This window comes from Trichoplusia ni, chromosome 5 (genome assembly GCF_003590095.1).
Source record: "Trichoplusia ni isolate ovarian cell line Hi5 chromosome 5, tn1, whole genome shotgun sequence".
Lineage (NCBI taxonomy): Eukaryota > Metazoa > Arthropoda > Insecta > Lepidoptera > Noctuidae > Trichoplusia > Trichoplusia ni.
In genome coordinates this window covers 713,376-733,694 of record NC_039482.1, presented here as the reverse complement: position 1 = coordinate 733,694, position 20,319 = coordinate 713,376, and the positions used below count along the sequence as shown (strand labels likewise).

The window sequence follows — 20,319 nt, the reverse complement described above, 5'->3', positions numbered from 1 at the left end:
ATATGACATACAATGGAAAATGTGAAAAAAGCAGGGCAGGTATAAATCATTACTTATATCTTACACACGGGGACGAAGTCGCGGGCCACAGCTAGTAAATAATATTCTTCAATTGTGCAAAAGGTGTTTCAAATTTACCATTCTTAAATTTAGTTTTTAACATATTTCCATTTACTTATGTATGTAGCCATTAGTAAGTTGTTGAAAACAAAACAAATCTTTTGAAGAACATCATATTGTTTAGTACAGGAACAGAGTTTAGAAGCTGGTGGTCACTTGTTATGACTAAAGATTCCACCTGTTACAGATATTTCTCTGTTTACAGTTCATATTCTCACAGCTATGGAAATAATAGGTTAATTGTAGTTTACATCATCATTAAAATAACCTACCCATTGTCTATTAAGTGTATGTCACACGGCAAATCTTTCTAACATTGTATGTTGGTACTTGTTCATTAAAGCTTAATCAAATACTCATTGAATTAATTCATTTGAATTAAGAATTTTTCCTGGCATCATCTGTCATCGCCGTGGAAATTATATCTTACAATCCTATTTTGCAGTTGAGGTTGCGGGTTGTCATATTCGAGTTTATTTGATGTAGATTAATGGATTCAAGTAGCGCAATTTTGAGGAAAAAAACATTTTTTTTGCTTCTTTCTGCTTGCTCTCTTCTTCTATCTGAAGTTTTTATATTATCCTGATAAACCTTGTGGCATAATAAACCCCATTAATTCCTTCCCGTGCCCATGTTTACTTTATAGACCCTGCTTGGGTTATTGTTTACATATTTTTGGTCACTGATTAAACTGTTTTACAGAGGTCAGCTTAAAAAGGTATTTGTACACATCTAAATTAAAGGGATTATTTACTTAAGAACTGATTGAAATTCAACAAACATGGCTGTGAAGGTTCTAATGTTTAGGGAGTTAAGGATGCTGGATAGGAATCTCGCTCTTGATTACCCAATACTGAACGACTTAGCCGTAAACTGTAATAATGCAGACGCATTAAACCAAAAGTTTCAAGGTCGAATGCGAGTCCGAGGTGCCGTACAGATAGGTTAAATGATAACAAATCGCTTGGGTTCGATTAGAGGGTGGAATTGGGTGCCCACAAATTTATTTGACACCAACCATTCAATTCATTACCGCGACAACTATGCTTATCCACCACCTAAAGTTTTAGCCACAACAGATTTTTTAACTATTTACCTATCACAGTCTAAATGTGAGATATAACCTGGTTAGCTACGGACGTTGCCTTGATAATTTGGTTCCACCTTTATCCTTTGGGTAAGGAACCCTAAAAAAGGCCTTTATTCAAAGTTTATTTTAAGCCACTTTTCAAACATAACACTACTGACTCTAGTGTGGCGGTTGCGAAGGGTCTTTCTCAGTTGTCGTACTGTCTTTTTCAAGGAGAATAAAGATGCTTTCTATAAAAAAATAGCAGCAGCCAAAATATTTAATTTGATAATTCCATACAAGATTTATTGATTTTCGATTATGATATATGTTATCCTCGTTTAGTTACAAATACCCATTACCTAACGCATAAATTAACATAAAAATTAGCATTTATATAAACAGTTAAATATAGACAATTTACGAAACATTTTTGGTAATTAAGTGAATGAGTCAGTGAAATAAAATACGACTATAGAATTTGAATGATCATAATGAAAGCAGTTTTTATCTGAAGTAAAAACTAGTATTTGTGTAAAAAATGCTTTCTTTCCCCATATTATTATCCAGCGCGTTTACTTTGGACCAGCGAGTTACTGATAAATGTTTAATAATAGGGTACAGGAACAAGTTTAACAATGTAAAATTCCCCTAAGTTACTGCCTACAATGAACTAGAATGGCCTTGAAACTCAATATCAGATTATTCTTTGCCTTTGAATTGAATGGAGACCGCCTGTATTAAACAACATCTGTATTTATTATTAAATGATGTAACGGTTTACTCACGCGTATTTATCGGGGTAGCCCGACTAGTTTCGGACCCAACCGGAGTCCTTAATCATGAGCAGACGCGGCGGGATCGCGAGTTCGACTCGCGATCCCGCCGCCTCGGAACTAGTCGGGCTACCCCGATAAATACGCGTGAGTAAACCGTTAGATCATTTAATAATGAATCAGTCTCACGATAGTTATTATAAAAATCTGTATTTATAATATGATTTTTAGTTTTCTAAAAGATTAATTAATTGTTTTGATTAAAAAAATAATTTTGATTGGATAATGTTTGATCTTTGACACCAGGTATGTATCAATCATATGATTAAAAGAAGACGATTTATTGAAGATCACAATATTTGACATCTATTTTCAGCAGGAAAATCGTAGCCTCATCATAAATTAAGTATTTGCAAAATAAAAAGCATTTACGTTAAACACCTGACCAATTTGAGCTTCAGATACAACAGCCCAATGTACTGGATGATATTATAGTGCACTAGCTGTTCCAGGTGGTTGTTTTGCGATAAAAATGAGTTCTAAAAAATTAATAAATATGAATATCGGAACACAGCAAAATAATAAGCCTGGAGGAAGAACAGGCTCGAGACGAACATCTTTAAGTGTCATCATCTTAAGACCGAAGCTATGACATCTATACCTTGAACACACGTCACACTTGGAAAGACCATTCGTTCCTTAGGATCGAACTTAAGACTACTCTTCTATAAAAAATATTAAAAGTAACAAAAGGTTTTATGCTTCTGGGTGGCCACGACAGGATTCGAACCTGCGACCGCCGAATCAAGGTTCGGTCGCTCTGTCCTCTGAGCTACGCGGCCTGGTGAAACAATAGTTCAAATTTACCTTTTCATGAACTTTGCTGGAAATCAGCAATGCAATATGGAACGCAGCGCTCTAGACATATAGTGCAATTTAGCGATTCCCGCTGTAACGAGAATAGCGGGCACGTGACGGTTTGTATAGGCGCCAGAGAATCAAATAGTAAACTATATAATAGAGCAAAAAATGCGTGGACTATAAAATGAATCTGATTGTAAAAAATCCTTTTTATATCATCACACACACGGACGAGGTCGCGGGCAATAGCTAGTATCTAATAAAGGAGCGTTCTTATAAGTTTGAAATAGAGGTGTATATTATAATACACTTATTATAAATTATTTATTCTTTTCAGTTTGTTTTTTTGAAGGCGGTTCATTTTTTCCTATAAAATAATTTAAAGTCTTTCTGTTTTTTTTTTATAAGAATTTTTGTTTTATTTTTCATTTTAATTGTATGCTTTTCAGTGACAGGTTCTTAATTTACTTTAAGTTTTCATTAAGTGACCTATTAGTTTATTCTTAGTGAACTGGTGATAGTTTTTTTATCGATTTTAATTTTGATATCTCTGTTAATAATAAGTATAATCGAATAACATAAATTAACATGTATTGCAGGTATTGATAACTCTTTGTCTAATAATCGCGGACCAACTTACATACATACAAACAATCGAACTGACGACCTAATGACTTTTTGAAGTCGCTTAAAAACAACTAAAAACCTTCATAAACACATACCTACCTACATACATTCTTAAAGGTCAAACTTAGAACCTCCCTTTTTTGAGTCGGTTAAAGCACTAAAACCTTCCCCTGAAAGTAAATCATACTTTTCTGAAAAAACCACATCCAAATTGCTTCATCCAAACGTGAGATAATTCCGGAGAAACATACATACATACAAATCTTACCTCCTTTTTCTAAGTCGGTTATAAATGGATTGTCTGTAAAGTCGACTTACTGACTATAGTTGTACGTGACAACGTCATAAGACTAACTATAAAACCTTCACACATATCAAACTCAGAACCTATTTTTTTGAGTCGTTTAAATCACTAAAACCTCATCTTGAACGTAACAAATACTTTTCTTAAAACCGCATCCAAATCGCTTCAGCCAAACGCGAGATAATCGCGGACAAACATACATACATACATACAAACAATCGAACAGAAAACCTCCTTTTTTGAAATCGCTTAACAAATGACACTCGGAAAGTCCGTTCATACCTTAGAATCAACCTTAAGACTTTTGAATCTTCATTTCCGCATTACCTCAGCTTCAAGTATAAAAAATCTAAAACAATAGTGTTAGTGTTTTAAATTGAAACCAGTCTAGTTAGGTAATGCTTAACGTGTAACGTGCGTCATGTTTATTTAGTCCACTTAGCCTAGCGGTGTTGAAAAACAATGTCCGCGTAGGTGTTACGACCGATATATACGTACATACTGTGACTACGTATGATGTGTAAACATGGAACAGAAAAGTAGAAAGAAGTGACACTCCGGTGATGACGATCAATCTCAAAAATATTACCAGTATAAATTTGACACCGACTTTTAATAAGAGGACTTTATTTTATAACTGGTTTGGCCGATATGAACCAGCTTGAACTGAGGCTGAAATGTATATGGAAAAGGATTTTATTTCTCCCATAGTATAATCGCTATGAAAATGAAGCGAAAATATGTGCTTAATGCTTAACAGTTTTGAAATAACTCGAAAACTCGACGATAACGACGATCGAAAACGAGGATAATTATCTTTGATACGAAACAAACTAAATTAAAATCGCTCAATCCGTTCGGGAGCTATGATTCCAGACAGAGAGACAAACACCTAAGCTGCAAAGCCGTGACATGCCTTGGCATGCTGTGTTAAATTCCTTGCCATCGTGACTCGATCTGCGTTACTCTCAATACGGCACTTCCTTCTATTTGTCTATGTTCTATGTGTAGGGATATATGTGAACATATTTGACGTTATATAGTTGTATACGATCTTACAGGATAAATGTTATTGTCGTTTTTCTAAGAGACCTCAAATGTCTAAATAAATTAGATTTAGATTACTCTATATGCATTATTTTTGATAGCAGTTGCTTCTTAGCCAGTACTTAAATGACTACCTTTTTGGTAAACATATAGGATGCATTAGACAAAGATCGGGTGACTAAAGTTTCCTTTTTAGGGGTACGTTTTTCAAAAGTGAAGAAAGGAACTCTTGTAAGATCATTTTGTTATCCGTCTGTCGGTCTGTCTGCCAAGACGGCGCATATGTAATTTATCTCAAGGCAACCAAACCAAAGAATATCTGAATTCGCCATTGACCTGGAATAAGGAGATATTACACGTAAGATCCTCAACGTTTAGATGGCGAATAAGTAATACAAATACGAGAAGAAATCTCAAACTATACTTAAAATCTTGTATTTTTTTTTATTATATTTATAGATACATAGTATAAAAATAGCATGCTCCAAATGGATAACAGGAATAGATGTACAGAATTCTTAAAATCAGTCCGACTCGCACAGCCTGTTGTTTTACCCCTTGAGGCAATATACCCATTTTAGAACCTGCTCAAATAATAAATAATACTAGTTGGACTGGCTCTAAAAATATTATTTTAGGACATTTTATTAACAAGTTTTACGTAGGTGTATCGAGCCTTGCATTTAGCGAGTACTACTTCGTTTTATTTTTTTAATGTAGGTACGATGACATCACTTAGGTCATAGAATAAGTATTAGTATTATGCCTACTTGTATGAAACCTGCTTACTGAATAAAAACTTTTTGTATGTTCAAAGAGGCTGTATATGTTGTATTTTTGTAGTCGTTAACCTTTTTTATCAGGATACAAGGTTTAAAAGTAATAGAGCAGAATATAAAATAGAGGATACTACGTAGTAATACTCGTATTATAATCATGCAAGTTATTATTATAACGGTATAGCAATATTTCTAATATTTTTCCTTGTGTTCAATAATTGTTATTAATAATAACAATTTTACACAATCTCAAATAATAAATATATTCTAAGAAGAGCTTTACATAAAGACACTACAATATAGGTAGGTTGTTTATCTTTCCACGAGAGGTTAAAACGAAAACAACAGATAAGATTCGGTGGAACCCGTTCATGCGGCCCATCAGGCCATTTTAATCTTTGACCCCTGCTTATAGCATCTTGTAAGCGGGCCGGTGTTCAACTCTCATTCGCCACACACACTCCGTGGTGATCAGTCATTTAGCATAGTTTTATTTATTAATCATGAAGTTTCTGATCGCTTTGGCCGGTCTCCTGGCTGCGGCGCATGCTGTTGCCCCATCAACCAGCAAGGTCGTCTGCTACTATGACAGCAAGAGCTATGTCAGAGAATGTAAGTCGATTTTTTTGCTCAGCGATTTTTTACAGCGAATTTATTTTTTTAAGCGGGTACCGCAAGCATATATTATTAGAAATTCTTTCGTGTTTTTTTCTCGATACTTCTTCAAATTTCGAATGATTTCATACATTCATTATTATTATGGTCATATTTTAACTGTTCTCAATATCATTACAGTAGATACTTTCGCGATTTGTGAACCTGATAAATATATTTCTAGCTCATAATGCATAGCAAATTATGTTAGTTCCACCCTTCAAACAGTTATGCACGCTTTCTGTTTGCCTATTATTTTTTTAAGAGGTAACAATAAAGTTTTAAATTAGCTCGCATTTGTTCATGCTTGGGCACGTAAGTAACGCAGATTAAGAAAGTTAAAGGCTATCTGTGTCATTAAAATTATAATTGTGTATTACATAAAATTGATAAGAGTAATAATTATGTTTACAAAGTCTTTCACTCTCATTTCGTTGATAAGAGCCGATATATCCTCAACATATCGTATGCAAACTCAATTACTACTCACTAATTTATAACATTTTTTAGCGCCATTGTTTACACGGCGGATGCAATTATCTCCTTTAAGGTCAAACTATTGCCGTGGGTAAGAAGTTATCAGATAGGGAGGTAGAAGGAAAATTATTATAAATCATGAATGTTTTATTTTGCAAACGTTACACTCAGCATTATGAGACCTTGATGTCAGCCGTCATTAAATGCGGCAAACAAAAAAATATATATCGTTGACAAATGACATTCGATTTGAGGTAGAATTTTCTAGTAGTTAGACCACCGAAACTACCGTCTTTAAATTACTTAATGTTGAATAACTTAGCACTTTTATAGCTGCGATTACACAAAGACCTTCTTGGCACCAATATTTGCATACTACCCAAATGTTTGTTCCAATCAATGTAAGAATAGATAGTAGGTACTTTTTTACCTTATTCAATAAGCTAAAACATTAGTTTTGTGTTTTTATTGGCTTTTATATTTGTTATACTATGGCATACAATAATATTATTCTGTACCCATTCTTATGAACCATGAACTAGATTTTATGCTACAACTGTGATATATTCAATGTAGGTCTATAATATTCTAAGAAACAGGAAAATACATAGTTGTTTTATTAGTGGTTTCCTTTGGTCACATTATGGTTGTGTGTGAGTCGAAACTCGAAGATGACGTGATACCAAATCGATGCAGGTTGATCTTGAGCAAGACCCTGACCTCGCTTCATCTCGTTTAGAGGAAAAATTACAATTCAAGTGACGAATATTGATACATCGTGTTATGAAATGTTTATTTACTTTTTCTGGAGATCTGGCTATGTCTCAGTCTCACGGTTTGATCTCTTGATCGATCGCAAGTCAAGCAACGAATGACGCTATCTTCCCGTGTATGGGTGACCATTTATGCTCTATTGAGGTTTTGTACATCGGATGGCATATTAAATTGTTTTTCTTGACCGTCATGTATGGGTATACGTATGTATGTGTAAATGTATGTATGTATATATGTATACATGCACATTTTTCACATTTGTTACCAAGTTAAAAAGTCAGTCTAACTATATTATCCGGGGTGCTCGGTAACTGGGCCTAAATCAGTTGCTGATCATATCACTACTTTTGGTTGATTTTGATACGACATTTCGTGTTCCTGGGCTGAGGTTAAGTACTAGTCGGCGTTTTTTTTGTTATCGTTGATCCTGTTCTACAAGACTAATTGTTGCGCTTTTGTGGATGTCTTGTCCCTATTTAATGGTCTTTACTAAGGGGTATCACGATGACCGGTTGATTAGGTTAGGTCGGTAGTAACTCTATGTCAAATAAAGATTTGATATTTCTTTTTAGACTGGCAGACGAAATAAATATAAATAATTTAAGAAAGTATAAGTATACTTAACAAAGGAAAAACGACTGTTGTTTGTGTTGTTAAGCGTATTATTTATTTCTTACTTTAGGAACATAATATAATTAAGAATACTACACTAGGAATATTCGGTTACCAATATTTAATGTATGACTAATGGCCAATTATATTATTTGCTTTTAAATACTTAAAATTATCCACGTTTGTTTGTCTTTTAAGCTCATTAAGGCTTGACAAATAAGCCTTAGTCACTTTAATTACCGTATTATTTACGGTAATTAAAGTGACTAACTTAGTTGATAACATTCTACGTATTGTTTTGAACTTACATCATATCTTAATACCTACAAAACCTACTTATACTTGGTTTGCGGTCTAACCACAAACGGTGTCTATATTAGTCATTACGAATACTTAACACTGTAAATAGGTCTCTATAGAGAATTATTTAGCTTGTTGACGTCAGTTTTCTTCCATTTTATTTTAACATTTATCACAATATGTTATGCGAAAATGAGTCTGAAGTTTTTGTGACCTGACGAAAATCTCTTTGGTCCTCTGGTACTAACAAGTTTTTGTGACCTGACGAAAATCTCTTTGGTCCTCTGGTACTAACAATCCATGCAATGCTTCTTAGTACCCTATAGTTGGAGAAAAAACGGAAACGTTTTCCTAGAGTAACCAAATTTTTACAATATCTTCCTAAACTAGTAATTCTTCTCGAAGAAACTCAGGCAAGACAGTTGCTCGATAGGAGAAAGTTGTTCTTTTCACTGCTGCTAATTTGCATCTAAAATATCTGTCTGTTTATTGACATTGAAATCAAAGAAACATCATTCCAAAAGTCAAATCGTATTTAAACTTGTGCGTCATACAAATCAGTGACAATTTACTGAGGTGTTTTTGATTTCCGAAGCAGTACGATGTATGAATCGTTCAATCAATCATGCATTCACTCGGCCGCCATTGTTGTGTAACAAACATGTTGACGAACGATACAGACTATTCATGATTTTCTGGTCTGACTACGTTTTGGATACTGTTATGAATAAAAATAATCTCAATAATATTATTATTATAGACATGCGAAAATATGTGTGTCACGTCTTTAAACTAAAACAGCTGAACCTATTTCGATAAAATTTGGTGTGGAGGTAGCTGACAATTTGAATATAACATTATAGGCTACTTATATCAAACTGCACTAAAGAAAAGTCCAGACAGGCTAAGGCCATAGCAACGGCTAGTGCTTATTATCGTAAAGTGAAGAGAATCCTCTTTCGCAAAAAGAGTTACAGAATAAATAGGTTACAAAACATGGGAACTTGATTCTTTGTCTAAAAAATAACCTAACATAACCTCCACACAAATATTAAAAAATAACTCGTTCCAATAAGTTGTAAAAATAAAGATTAACTTGAATATTAAAGTAAAATTTACCTTTTACTTAATGACATAAATATGCTTTTAAGTTATTAGGATCTTTTAGCATTTCAATAGTGATGTAGAAATATTTCTATTCTTAATTTCCTCTTACATTGAATAGGGATCGGGGTAATAGTCCTTAACAGAAAAGGGTAAAGGCATTAGACCGTTAAACCTATTCAATATTTGGCTCTCAAGTGGAACCATGACTTGTTATACTTTTTTAAGAAAAGACTTAGCCATTTCAACATTTAAAATGCTAATAAAAATTGCACAATGTACAAATATAAAACTCGTAATCTAAGCGTTTTGTTAAATAGCCCGCATTCGTATTTATTTTTGGATTAATTTTACTAACTTAAATTACCGTTATCATTGATTTCTCTTTTACTCGGCTTGTGAAATAAGGTTAGCTATATTATAATAAAGTGATGTGTTTGTTGACGATTCACAATCCTGGAAAAGAAGTGAATATTTGATTCTGCTGACAATGCATTAGATATAAAAAGAATGTTTAGAATCGGTACGCGATGTCTATTACGATTGCGACCATTGAAAATACCTTATTATTTAGATTTCTTAGATTACGGCTAATTATTCTGGTCTTGGAGTCTTGGACTATTACAGAATAGTTAAATAGAGCCCCGTATTATTTTTAATACAACTTCAGTGCATGAAAATAAGTGACTACTTTCTTAAGTCGAAATTTCTATTTACACATTCAAGTTTACCCTTCTCATACCTACAAATTATGATCAGCTGAAGAGAGATCTGTAAGGAATTGCATTTGTTTGTGCTAATATACCAATGAAATATTAAAAAAATCAATAGTTCGTTTATGAAATTTGTTTGTATTGAAAACACACCAAGATTATTAGGTACCTTTTTGCCAACTTGATCCAATGGAATATCGGTTTAGATTTGTCTTGTATGCGACGTCTTTGTTTACTCTGCAGGTATCGACACTAAGAGTAATGTTATTCATTTGTTTATTGTACTTTTACGTCTTCTTTGCGTCGTCCAGATTATTATATGGTAATGGGTTGTTGACCTTCTTTATTCCACTCGGTTTGATTTTGAGCAAGAAGGTTTGACTGTCCAGTATTTCAAATCTTTTAACTTATATTAAGGCTACTAATAATCTTGGATTTGCCCAGCCTCTACATGTTGGACCGGTGTCCCCGTGTACGCCTGTAAAAGGACTGGGTCTCTTTCCATGAAGTTATTCTGTGACACAAAAAATAATTGGATTCACTCAAGTCTTTGTATCGCTACTTATACATAGGTGAGAAATAAGTTTGTATGTCTTAAATTGAATTTATTTGTCACCCAATCCATTTATTTTTCTGAAGCCTATTTGCGCGGCACCCTCAGTGTCACAAGTCCGACTAACTCTTGACCGGTTTAAAAAGATTTAGCTACATGTAAAAGTCGATACACACCAAATGATCAAGCCGGTGATAATCCTACAACTACTTGGATACAACGAAGAAAAAAAAACATTTTAAGTAATAACTAAGCTGGTAACAGCAAAGACAAAACAACTCACCACGTGACAACACGTGACCCCGGATTCGAGTCAACAAAGGTCATGATAACAACTTCGACAAACATTGTTGTTCTAGAATTATTTGGAATCGAATAGACAAACATCTGAGGTAGTGAGAGATAATGCACGGTGATTGACGTACTTCAGGCAGAGTCAGGTTGAGTCAGCGTGGTGCTTGGATCGAAATTCCTCTATTTACAATTGTTGTTGAATGAATGGAAATAAAATAATACTATTCGTATTCTCCTTAGCGTTTTGCCACCATAATAATTGGAAATTCAGTAAGAGTGGAAAACTTACTGTCAATATAATGAATTTTGAGAATTCTTCAAATGACAAATGTAAAAAAAAGGATTTGCTATTGTGGTAGGTAGCCAGAATTAATTTTAAAGCTGAAATGTAGTTAGCTCGCCCTAAATGCAAATATTATGAATAACTAAAACATTGAATCTTTGTATTTTTTTTACTGGTAATTATTTTTTTCACCTTTTATGATGAACCTTTCGATATTTTAGTTTTGTATAATTTGCATTTTTACTGTCATTTTTAAGTAAATGTGTCACTCTTTTTGTTTTGGTAATATAAACGCTCAGGTTGAGGTTTTAGCAAGCAATAATTACTATTTTTATTAGGTTTGAAAATAGATTTAATGAGTGCACAATAAAATAATATTACTTATACATTTAATTCTCGTAATTAAATTCAAATAAGAACAAGCACCTAGTTAAAGTATTATATGCACTGTGTACATAAGAAAAATCATACATTATACCAATTAAAGTGAGATTTAAAAGTCGTCGATTCGCTTAATATTTTACTCGCAACTGTGTTGCTACAAAAGAGATTACGATTTTATTCACTTGAAAATGAAATTGTTTTATTCAAATTTAACGCGTATAAAATCCATTAGTAAAATTAAAATGCAACAGAATTTCGTCTCGTGGAGCACAGGCCAATATTTTCGTATTCGCTTGTCATCTTTTGTAAAAGCTTTTTTTAATATCTGGTATTAAGATTTACATCAACAGGTTTAAGCACGATTGATGTCAAAGTCCTCAAATGTATGAGCTCATTATAAATTCGTGATCTTGCCAACACGTAGTCAGGCGAAATAGTTTAGCTAGTTGAGTATCCTCCTGATCATTTACATCTCCTGATTTGTAAACTGCCGGCAGTAACGGTCATTAACTCCGATTGACTTACAGACTAATATTTATTCACACTCTTAAATATATTTAATTTTAAGATTGCGTTTAATTTCAAACATATATTAAAATTTGTAAGATCTCGTTTATTCTAGGTGTAACCCTTGGTTCAAGTTATTTTCATTCAGTGAAACAATTATCGAGCTTTTTTTGATGCATAGTGTCAATAATGTGGGCGTCTACCGTGGTTTCATTTTTTTATTTCATCGGGAGTGGGGGCCCTCGGTCATTGTGGGCCCCTAGGCACTGGCCCAAAGTGCCTTATGGATAATACGGCACTGCATGTACATACTTATACATATGCACGCGCACATGTGTACAGGTACGCATATAGATGATTGTACATACCTAACGAGACGGTAATTGAGTCCAAGCCAGGTCTGCCTCCTTGAAAGCGAAATATGAGTCAATAAGGAAAGTATCGTTTTATGTAATATTCTTTAGTCTCAGCAAACTTATAGGGCTGCCTCACTTTGAATACGGCGATTGAAATGGCTGCCACGTTATGACTCTCGCGAGATTAATTTAACAGGTTATTGACGGAATAATTTAATTACGGAACGTAAGGTGAATATCAATTTGGAGGGCTGTATTAAACGCCAATTGAAAGATGTGTAATTTTGAGTCATTCGTGTTTTGCTAGGTTTGGTTAGTGATTCGCAAGTGTATCATTTATCTTATAGTACCAGGGTGATTCGAGGTCTTTATAATCACTAAATGGTTAAATTAACTTTAGTGTTTAATTGTATTTATTCTTACTTAATCTATTAATAGCCGTCGTACCTTAAGAGCTTTCATAGATTAACATCTAATTAAACAATTTGCAGTATTAAAAGTGTTATGAGGATAATGACATCCTTAATTTGAGTTTTCTCTGAGAATCATCCACCAGCATCTAAATGACTCTCTTCATAAGCAGGGTCTATAACTAACGGAATATAGTTGGTCCGCCATCTTCTGAATCTATGGCCAGTTATCTTTCATAAAACGTACAGCGTTCTTCATCGCTAAGATCCTCTTCCAATCTTTTATCATTATTAGTTATGTGTAAACCCTATAAATCAGTGTTGATCACGTCATTACAGTAGGTACCTACGAGACGTTAAGTGGTTAATGTAACGGAAACAATGAGATGGAGTGTACTTTAAGTATACAATGAATATGAATATGTACGAGGTGACGCCTACGAGCAATTCATTGTGACCTGAGTATGTCCTTAATAAAGACCTTAGATGAATTCAAATTTGGTAATGACCTCAAGTCCATGAACATCTCTCAGACGTTTGGTCATGACAGATAGGAAATTGTCAACAAACTCTAAAGCAAATAATATATGTTTTTCAACAAAAATATAAAACAATCATCAAAATAAAAACTACTACTTGATAAAAAATTATAGGACTAAATGTCAGCTTTTTCACTTGAAATGAAAGATGATGAAGTGATGAAGAATCAACAAAATCGGTTCATCCAGTCCGAAGTTCTGAGGTAACAAAAAAGTACAGACGAATTGAGGACCTCACCTTTTTGAAGGTTGAAACCAAGATACTGAATTAAGAACATGAATCATCTCTGAGAATACATTACATAGACTTGATAACATTGACCACAAAGCGATTCATGTCGAACGTAAAATCATTCAATTTACGAAATTCAACGCCCAAAGGATTATTCAATTGTTGAATTACAGCACAAAGTTAACTCCTTAATATCAATTAAGGGGATTGAGATAATAATCGAGACGAGCTCCATTGTAAGATCTAACGTAACAACCCTTAATAGGAGACACGTAGCGATGATAATGGATTAATTGACGACTTTATAGATTAGAAACGTTTTCTGAATGTTCTGATCGATGCGAAAAAGCTTCTAAGACAAAAACCTTGAAGTGTGTTGGTGACCCTCATAGCTATCATTGAAAATATTATAGTTGTTAGACAACTCGACTTAATACCGCCCACAGCCAATCTGATATTAATAGGTACAAGTTCCAAATTATGGTTTGGTTCTCAGTTGACCTTACATTTAGAATGATTACAGGGAATGAAGTCTTTGTTGACGTAGAGAAACTTGTTTGTCTTCCATCAAAATAACATTTATATAAACGCTCACAATACAAGATGTTAGATGGAAGACTTGATCAAAGGAATTATGTATAATGTTGTGCAAAACAACAGCTGTCGGTAATTAAATAATTTCAATCATCGACTCATTTGCCGAGACCTTGCTAACCTATGACCATAATTATAAAGGAGATGATAACAACTTGCAATTTGAAAATTTGAGTCAAAGAATTTATATTTCTTGATGCACATCATGACATTGTAATTTAGTTGAGGGATGCATTTATCCAGCTCAAGCGCGCATGCTGCCTTTGGACTTGGACCCTGCGTTATCCTTCTGCACCCACCTGGTGTACGGATATGCTGGCGTCCAGCCCGACACCTACAAGATGGTGCCTCTCAACGTGAACCTCGATGTGGACAGCTCCCACGCCAACTACCGCGCCATCACCAACTTCAAGACCAAGTACCCTGGCTTGAAGGTCCTCCTGTCCGTCGGTGGGGACGTTGATACCGAAGAGGCACAGAAGTACAACCTTTTGGTAAGTTGAGTATGAACATTTCTAAGATACTTTTTTAATACTTGTGTCGTAAAATTGCTAAGTTTTCTAAATCGGATAAAGGAGACAGTTAGGTACTGTTTTGTCCTCCTAAAAAAGAATCTAAAATTCAAAAACTTTGTTATTTTTAATGGTCACATTATCAGCCAAATTGTTATTATTTTCGGATCCTTTCAGTGTGTCATCAGTGTTTGAGTTCTCGTTAAAAGTTTTAAATTGAGTTAGTATTAGTCTTTATTATTGATAGTATTTAGTCACTGATCTTAAATCTAAAGGCTGCTTTAAATAAAAGCAATAATGAATGTTAAAGGTTCCATCTTTCATTGAGAATGTTTGTATAGGTACGTGAAGTAAAGTAGAACGAAGTATAAGGTAGAACGAGCAACATCTCCTGTCAAGACGAACGCCATCTCAGTCTGCCCGTGACCATGATACCTGCAAAGGTTTCGAAACGTCGGGAACTAAAATCTAAAATTAAACCGCGATAAAATCCGTAAAAGTAGTTTCATTTCAATGTCTAATATTCGCGTAAACCTAAGAAACCACTACGTGAAGTATGTTCTGTAAATTACCAGTAATTGAATACATTATTAATGAACCTAGATGATTTAATTTTGTATTAAGGAAGAGACTATTAGTTATTAGTTTATGCAAATTAGCGTGCTAGATCCCGAATTAGATGTTGTTTTGCTATCGTAATTTGAATTTGATGCCACCGCAATACGTATATATTAAATTTATTTTCTCAACCATCTTTAGTTGGAGTCACCACAAGCCCGTACTGCGTTTGTGAACTCTGGAGTCCTACTGGCTGAACAGCACGGTTTTGACGGCATTGACCTCGCTTGGCAGTTCGCCAAATACAAACCCAAGAAGATCCGCTCCACCTGGGGTAAGTCATGTGACAAACAGTAAACAATCTAATATTCATTCTAAGATATTTGTTTTTTATTTCACATCATAAATATTTTGCTCAATGCGTAAAGAATGAGCGGTAAACAGGCTAAAATTTTATGGAATCTCAAATTGACTGATAGTTAATTAATTCCTTTTTTTAATTAGGATCCATCTGGCACGGTATCAAGAAGACCTTCGCAACGACCCCCGTCGATGATAAGGAGGCTGAACACCGCGAAGGTTTCACCGCTCTGGTCCGTGAAATGAAACTCGCCTTGGCCGTCAAGCCCAACATGCAGCTTGCCATCACCGTCCTTCCCAACGTCAACTCAAGCAGTGAGTATTATCAAGATTATAATAAATATAAAATATCTTAAGAGACAAGGAACTTTAATTTGATACATGAATTATTTTTGAAAATTATCAAATAATCAGATAGGGTTTTCAATCTACGTTTGATTTAATTTCTCAACAAAACTGACATCCCCATCACAATACTATCATTGAAATGTGTTGATATTTTCAACATATAATATTATCGAAATAAAATATAAAATAGCCTTGACCACGAACGTCCGATTATCTGGCTCTAATAGAACGAAATAGGTTGAGTACGAATAGATGTTCTATTTGCTAGGTTAGCCTTTGGCTATGACCTTGTAATACCGATGAGTGTACGTTACATCCATTATCCTGTTAACTCTGGTATCTGCACCCACGGTATTATTCTTCATTGTTTACTGAGATACAGTTTCAATGAATCACTATTGTTAAGAATGTTCAGTATGCTGCTTAACTTTTATATGTTCATTTATAGAATTGATCAACATCTTTAACTTGTGCTTGAGGATGATTTTGTGTATGTTGATATTTATTTTCCTTTACAGTCTACTACGACGTTCCCGCTATCATCAACCTGGTCGACATTGTGAACTTGGGCGCCTACGACTTCGAAACCCCTGAACGTAACCCCAAGGAGGCTGACTACGCCACCCCCCTCCACCCCCCACAGAACCGCAACCCTCTGCTCAACGCCGAAGCTGTTGTCAACTACTGGTTAGAGCCTGCTCAATGTATTGCAATCTTTAAAGTAACTTAGAATTATGGAATCTGTTAACAATGTTTTTGTTATTTATTTAAATAAATCCATATTTTTGCTTTTGTTTCAAAAAAATATGGTAACTACAAATGCATTTACAAAAACACAAACAATTATTGAGCCTATTTGATCAAGTGCAGCAAAATTCGTATTAAAATCTAAATTTCATAATAATTGTTAATTGAATATGTTCCATAAAATTGACGTGTTCAAGGCATTTTGTATCATCATCATCATCATCTCAGCCTATTGCCTTCCACAGCTGAACGTAGGCCTCCCCCAAAAAAGCGCAATTTGGTATCGGAGATGTAAAACACTAAAATATAATTATTTTATGACACTTGATAGCGTGACTACGAAATAGACTATAATGTTTTCTTCTCTTTATAATTAGGCTCCAGGCTGGTGCTCCTTCTCAAAAGCTTGTCCTCGGCATCCCGACCTTCGCTCGCACATGGAAACTGGACTCCGACAGCGAGATCGCTGGAGTTCCTCCCCTACACGCTGACGGACCTGGTGAAGCTGGTAATTCAACTTTTCAACTATTATAGTAACCTCAATAATTTTTGTACTCTAGTATGTATTGAGATCTCAAAAAATCACGGGGTAATTTTGGACCTTGGTGAGCATGAAAAAGGATGGACATGGATTGTATGACCGATAACAATTTTGAATGTCTGTTTGTTACTATTTCCTCTTGACACTGTCAAATAGAGTGTGCGACAGCTAAAGGCAACATTTTGGTAATCGTTTACTTTGCGTCGATCTTGCATGTGAACACGTTACAAATGAGATAGGTATAAATGAATATTTTTTTAAATAACATTCAAGTTTGAAGAATGTTTGTAGTGAGTTAATGCCTTTCACTGTTTCTGCTTCTTAAGCAAAGAGGTTTTGACGTAACCAAATCGTCAGTTTGGTATTCAAAATTGTATATCTAGTGTTTTTTGTAATCCTAGAATTATAAATTGTATTCTAGGAAATAATACTAAGCAGAATTAGTCAAATTACCATAACAATTGTGGTGTTTTAAATATTCAGAGGTACAATGAATATTTATACCATCTTACCACGTCACTTGGTAGTCTATTTTATTCATCGTATTCAGTTGCAATGACATTTAATTTTAATTTTGGTGCGATGTTTTGAGTGATTTCACGGGAATTTTAACCGTGTAATTAGGATTTTCTGTTTAATCTTGTACTTGTCTTACTATAGGACTATTTTGTTTTAAGAACTTAAGGAGTTTCTGGTATTTATGAAGTATGTTGTTTCGTCAGGTCCTTACACTAAAACCGAGGGTATCTTGAGCTACCCCGAGGTTTGCGCCAAGCTGATCAACCCCAACCACCAGAAGGGAATGCGTCCTCATCTTAGGAAGGTCACTGACCCCAGCAAACGTTTCGGTAATTACATCATAAAATGTACCTTCGTTAATTTGTAAGCTTACATGTTGGCAATGAAGATGATAATTAGTAAATGTACCAAAAGTGATTGAGGTGTAAATAAAATATTGTTTTGAGTTGTTCTGGCTAGCTTATGCTTAAAGTGCTTTCCGTAATAATAAAAATAACCTTTAAGGCTTACGTTATTACATGGTTTTGGTAAAGCCATATAAAATTACTTGATATTTCCCATAATTGTAATTATGCTTTGTTAAGAAGAATTAGCTAGCTAATTTAACTTTTCAGACGGCCTAATCAAGGATCAAGAATTAACTCTTATTTATGGTTGGTACACATTAATTGCAGGCTTTTGGCTTTCTATAACATCTCAGTTATATTCATAGTTGGCTATTAGCAATGTTTGTGCCACTTTTCTTGTAAATAACTATAGTATAAGTGTGTTCAATACTTTAGTAGACGTTTCTAAACAGTTTTGTATAATATTTTGTATTTGTAGCACAGCATGGTAATGGTTTGTACTTTCTATTATATCCGAATATGTTTTTTTATTTATACTTTTAATAATTTAGAGGTAAAGGTATGAGTTATTATTATACTTATATGTGTTTAGTATTATAACTTTTTATTCGGGCATGGATTACTGTAGATCTTCTATTACTAAAATATTTTAGTTCTTGTCAAAAAGAGTCTGTAGACATTTCCTAGTCCTATGTAATTTGCATGTAGTGTCACCTCGTTCCCACGTTTCCAAATAGTCGACTGCTTTCAAAGCTCATGGCTAGATATTGTGAGCTTTTAGTCATTTTAAGGTATTATCAGCATAGTGCAGTCAAAGTAGACAATAAATATTCCTCTCTTAGCCAAAATTCGCAAAGAGGAGAAAATTGCACGAGTCGCAATGTAGATCATTAAAAAAGGGCAAATTCAATAATATGTGAATTTAAGCTTAATCAATTGTTGTTTTGACTGCATTGGATTGTTTCCAAATGAGATTGAGATCAAAGGGAGTCTGTCTTTATTGCACAATCTTTGTTCTAACTCCACCACAGTTTTATTTCTTATGAATATACTTTGTCATCGACACACCGGGATCTTTTGAATAAAAAAAACATTTACTTCTATAACTGTTTTAGACACAGTTAACTCTTGGCTAAATGACGTTCCTCATTTATATTTGTCAGCGCACATGGATATTTTATATACTTCTTGAGAATCATTATTAGCTTAACATTTTGTCAATTCCATTAATTTATTTATGTTATTTATGGTGTGTTATTATCTTGCAGGTACCTACGCCTTCCGTCTGCCCGACGACAGCGGTGAGGGTGGTATGTGGGTGTCTTACGAAGACCCAGACACTGCCGGACAGAGAGCAACCTATGTCAAGTAAGGATCTTCTTATGTTACTTGTAGCTCTGATATTCCAACGGTGAAAACCGCTAAGCCAATTTAGCGCGACGTGTCGCGGTTTCGATCCCCGCGTAGGATAAACATTTGTGTGATCCACGAAAAAAAGATTTCTAAAACCAAGTAATAAAATATTTTGTAATTTTCAATTCTGAATTTTATGTAATGTTTTTTTGACAACACATACGGAATTTGTTCGTATGAGATTATGACACTTATGTATGCGTGTATTTTTAAGTACCTTTCTTTTGAGGTTGAAAATTTTGCTTACATTTTTCCACATTTAAAATGTTTACATTCAATTTGCAGGGCCAAGAACCTCGGTGGAGTTTCCATCGTGGACCTCTCAATGGATGACTTCCGCGGGCTTTGCACTGGCGACAAGTACCCTATCCTCAGAGCTGCCAAATACCGTCTTTAAGTTATTCGCATTGCTTAAGCGACATTAGTATAACAATTCTGTATGAGAATGTATCGCAAACTCAAAGCATCCAATATGTAATGTAATCAAGACTTTTATATAAACTTTTCGGAAATATTCTTCAAATTAATTCCTGGTTATAATTAGTGTAATAAGGAACAATAAGTAAGAATATTTTACATTAAAAATGTCATAAAAACATGGTCTT

At 34.3% G+C, this 20,319-nt stretch overlaps 1 protein-coding gene across 4 annotated transcripts; it reads left to right on the top strand.

Moving 5' to 3' along the window:
* Positions 1–6,018: 6,018 nt before the first annotated feature.
* LOC113493944 (chitinase-like protein EN03) lies at positions 6,019–20,310 on the top strand. Of its 4 annotated transcripts, none has more exons than XM_026871990.1 (10): positions 6,019–6,195; positions 14,613–14,863; positions 15,641–15,773; positions 15,944–16,114; positions 16,666–16,834; positions 17,272–17,402; positions 18,158–18,283; positions 18,569–18,607; positions 19,570–19,669; positions 20,000–20,310. In XM_026871990.1, exons 1-10 carry the CDS (start codon positions 6,087–6,089, stop codon positions 20,109–20,111), a joined length of 1,341 nt encoding a protein of 446 aa, XP_026727791.1. In that variant the 5' UTR covers positions 6,019–6,086; the 3' UTR covers positions 20,112–20,310. The 4 variants fall into 4 exon arrangements, with proteins under 4 accessions (XP_026727791.1, XP_026727790.1, XP_026727793.1 ...); XM_026871989.1 differs by having other exon boundaries at positions 14,592–14,863; XM_026871992.1 differs by lacking the exon at positions 18,569–18,607.
* The last annotated feature ends 9 nt before the right edge of the window (positions 20,311–20,319 follow it).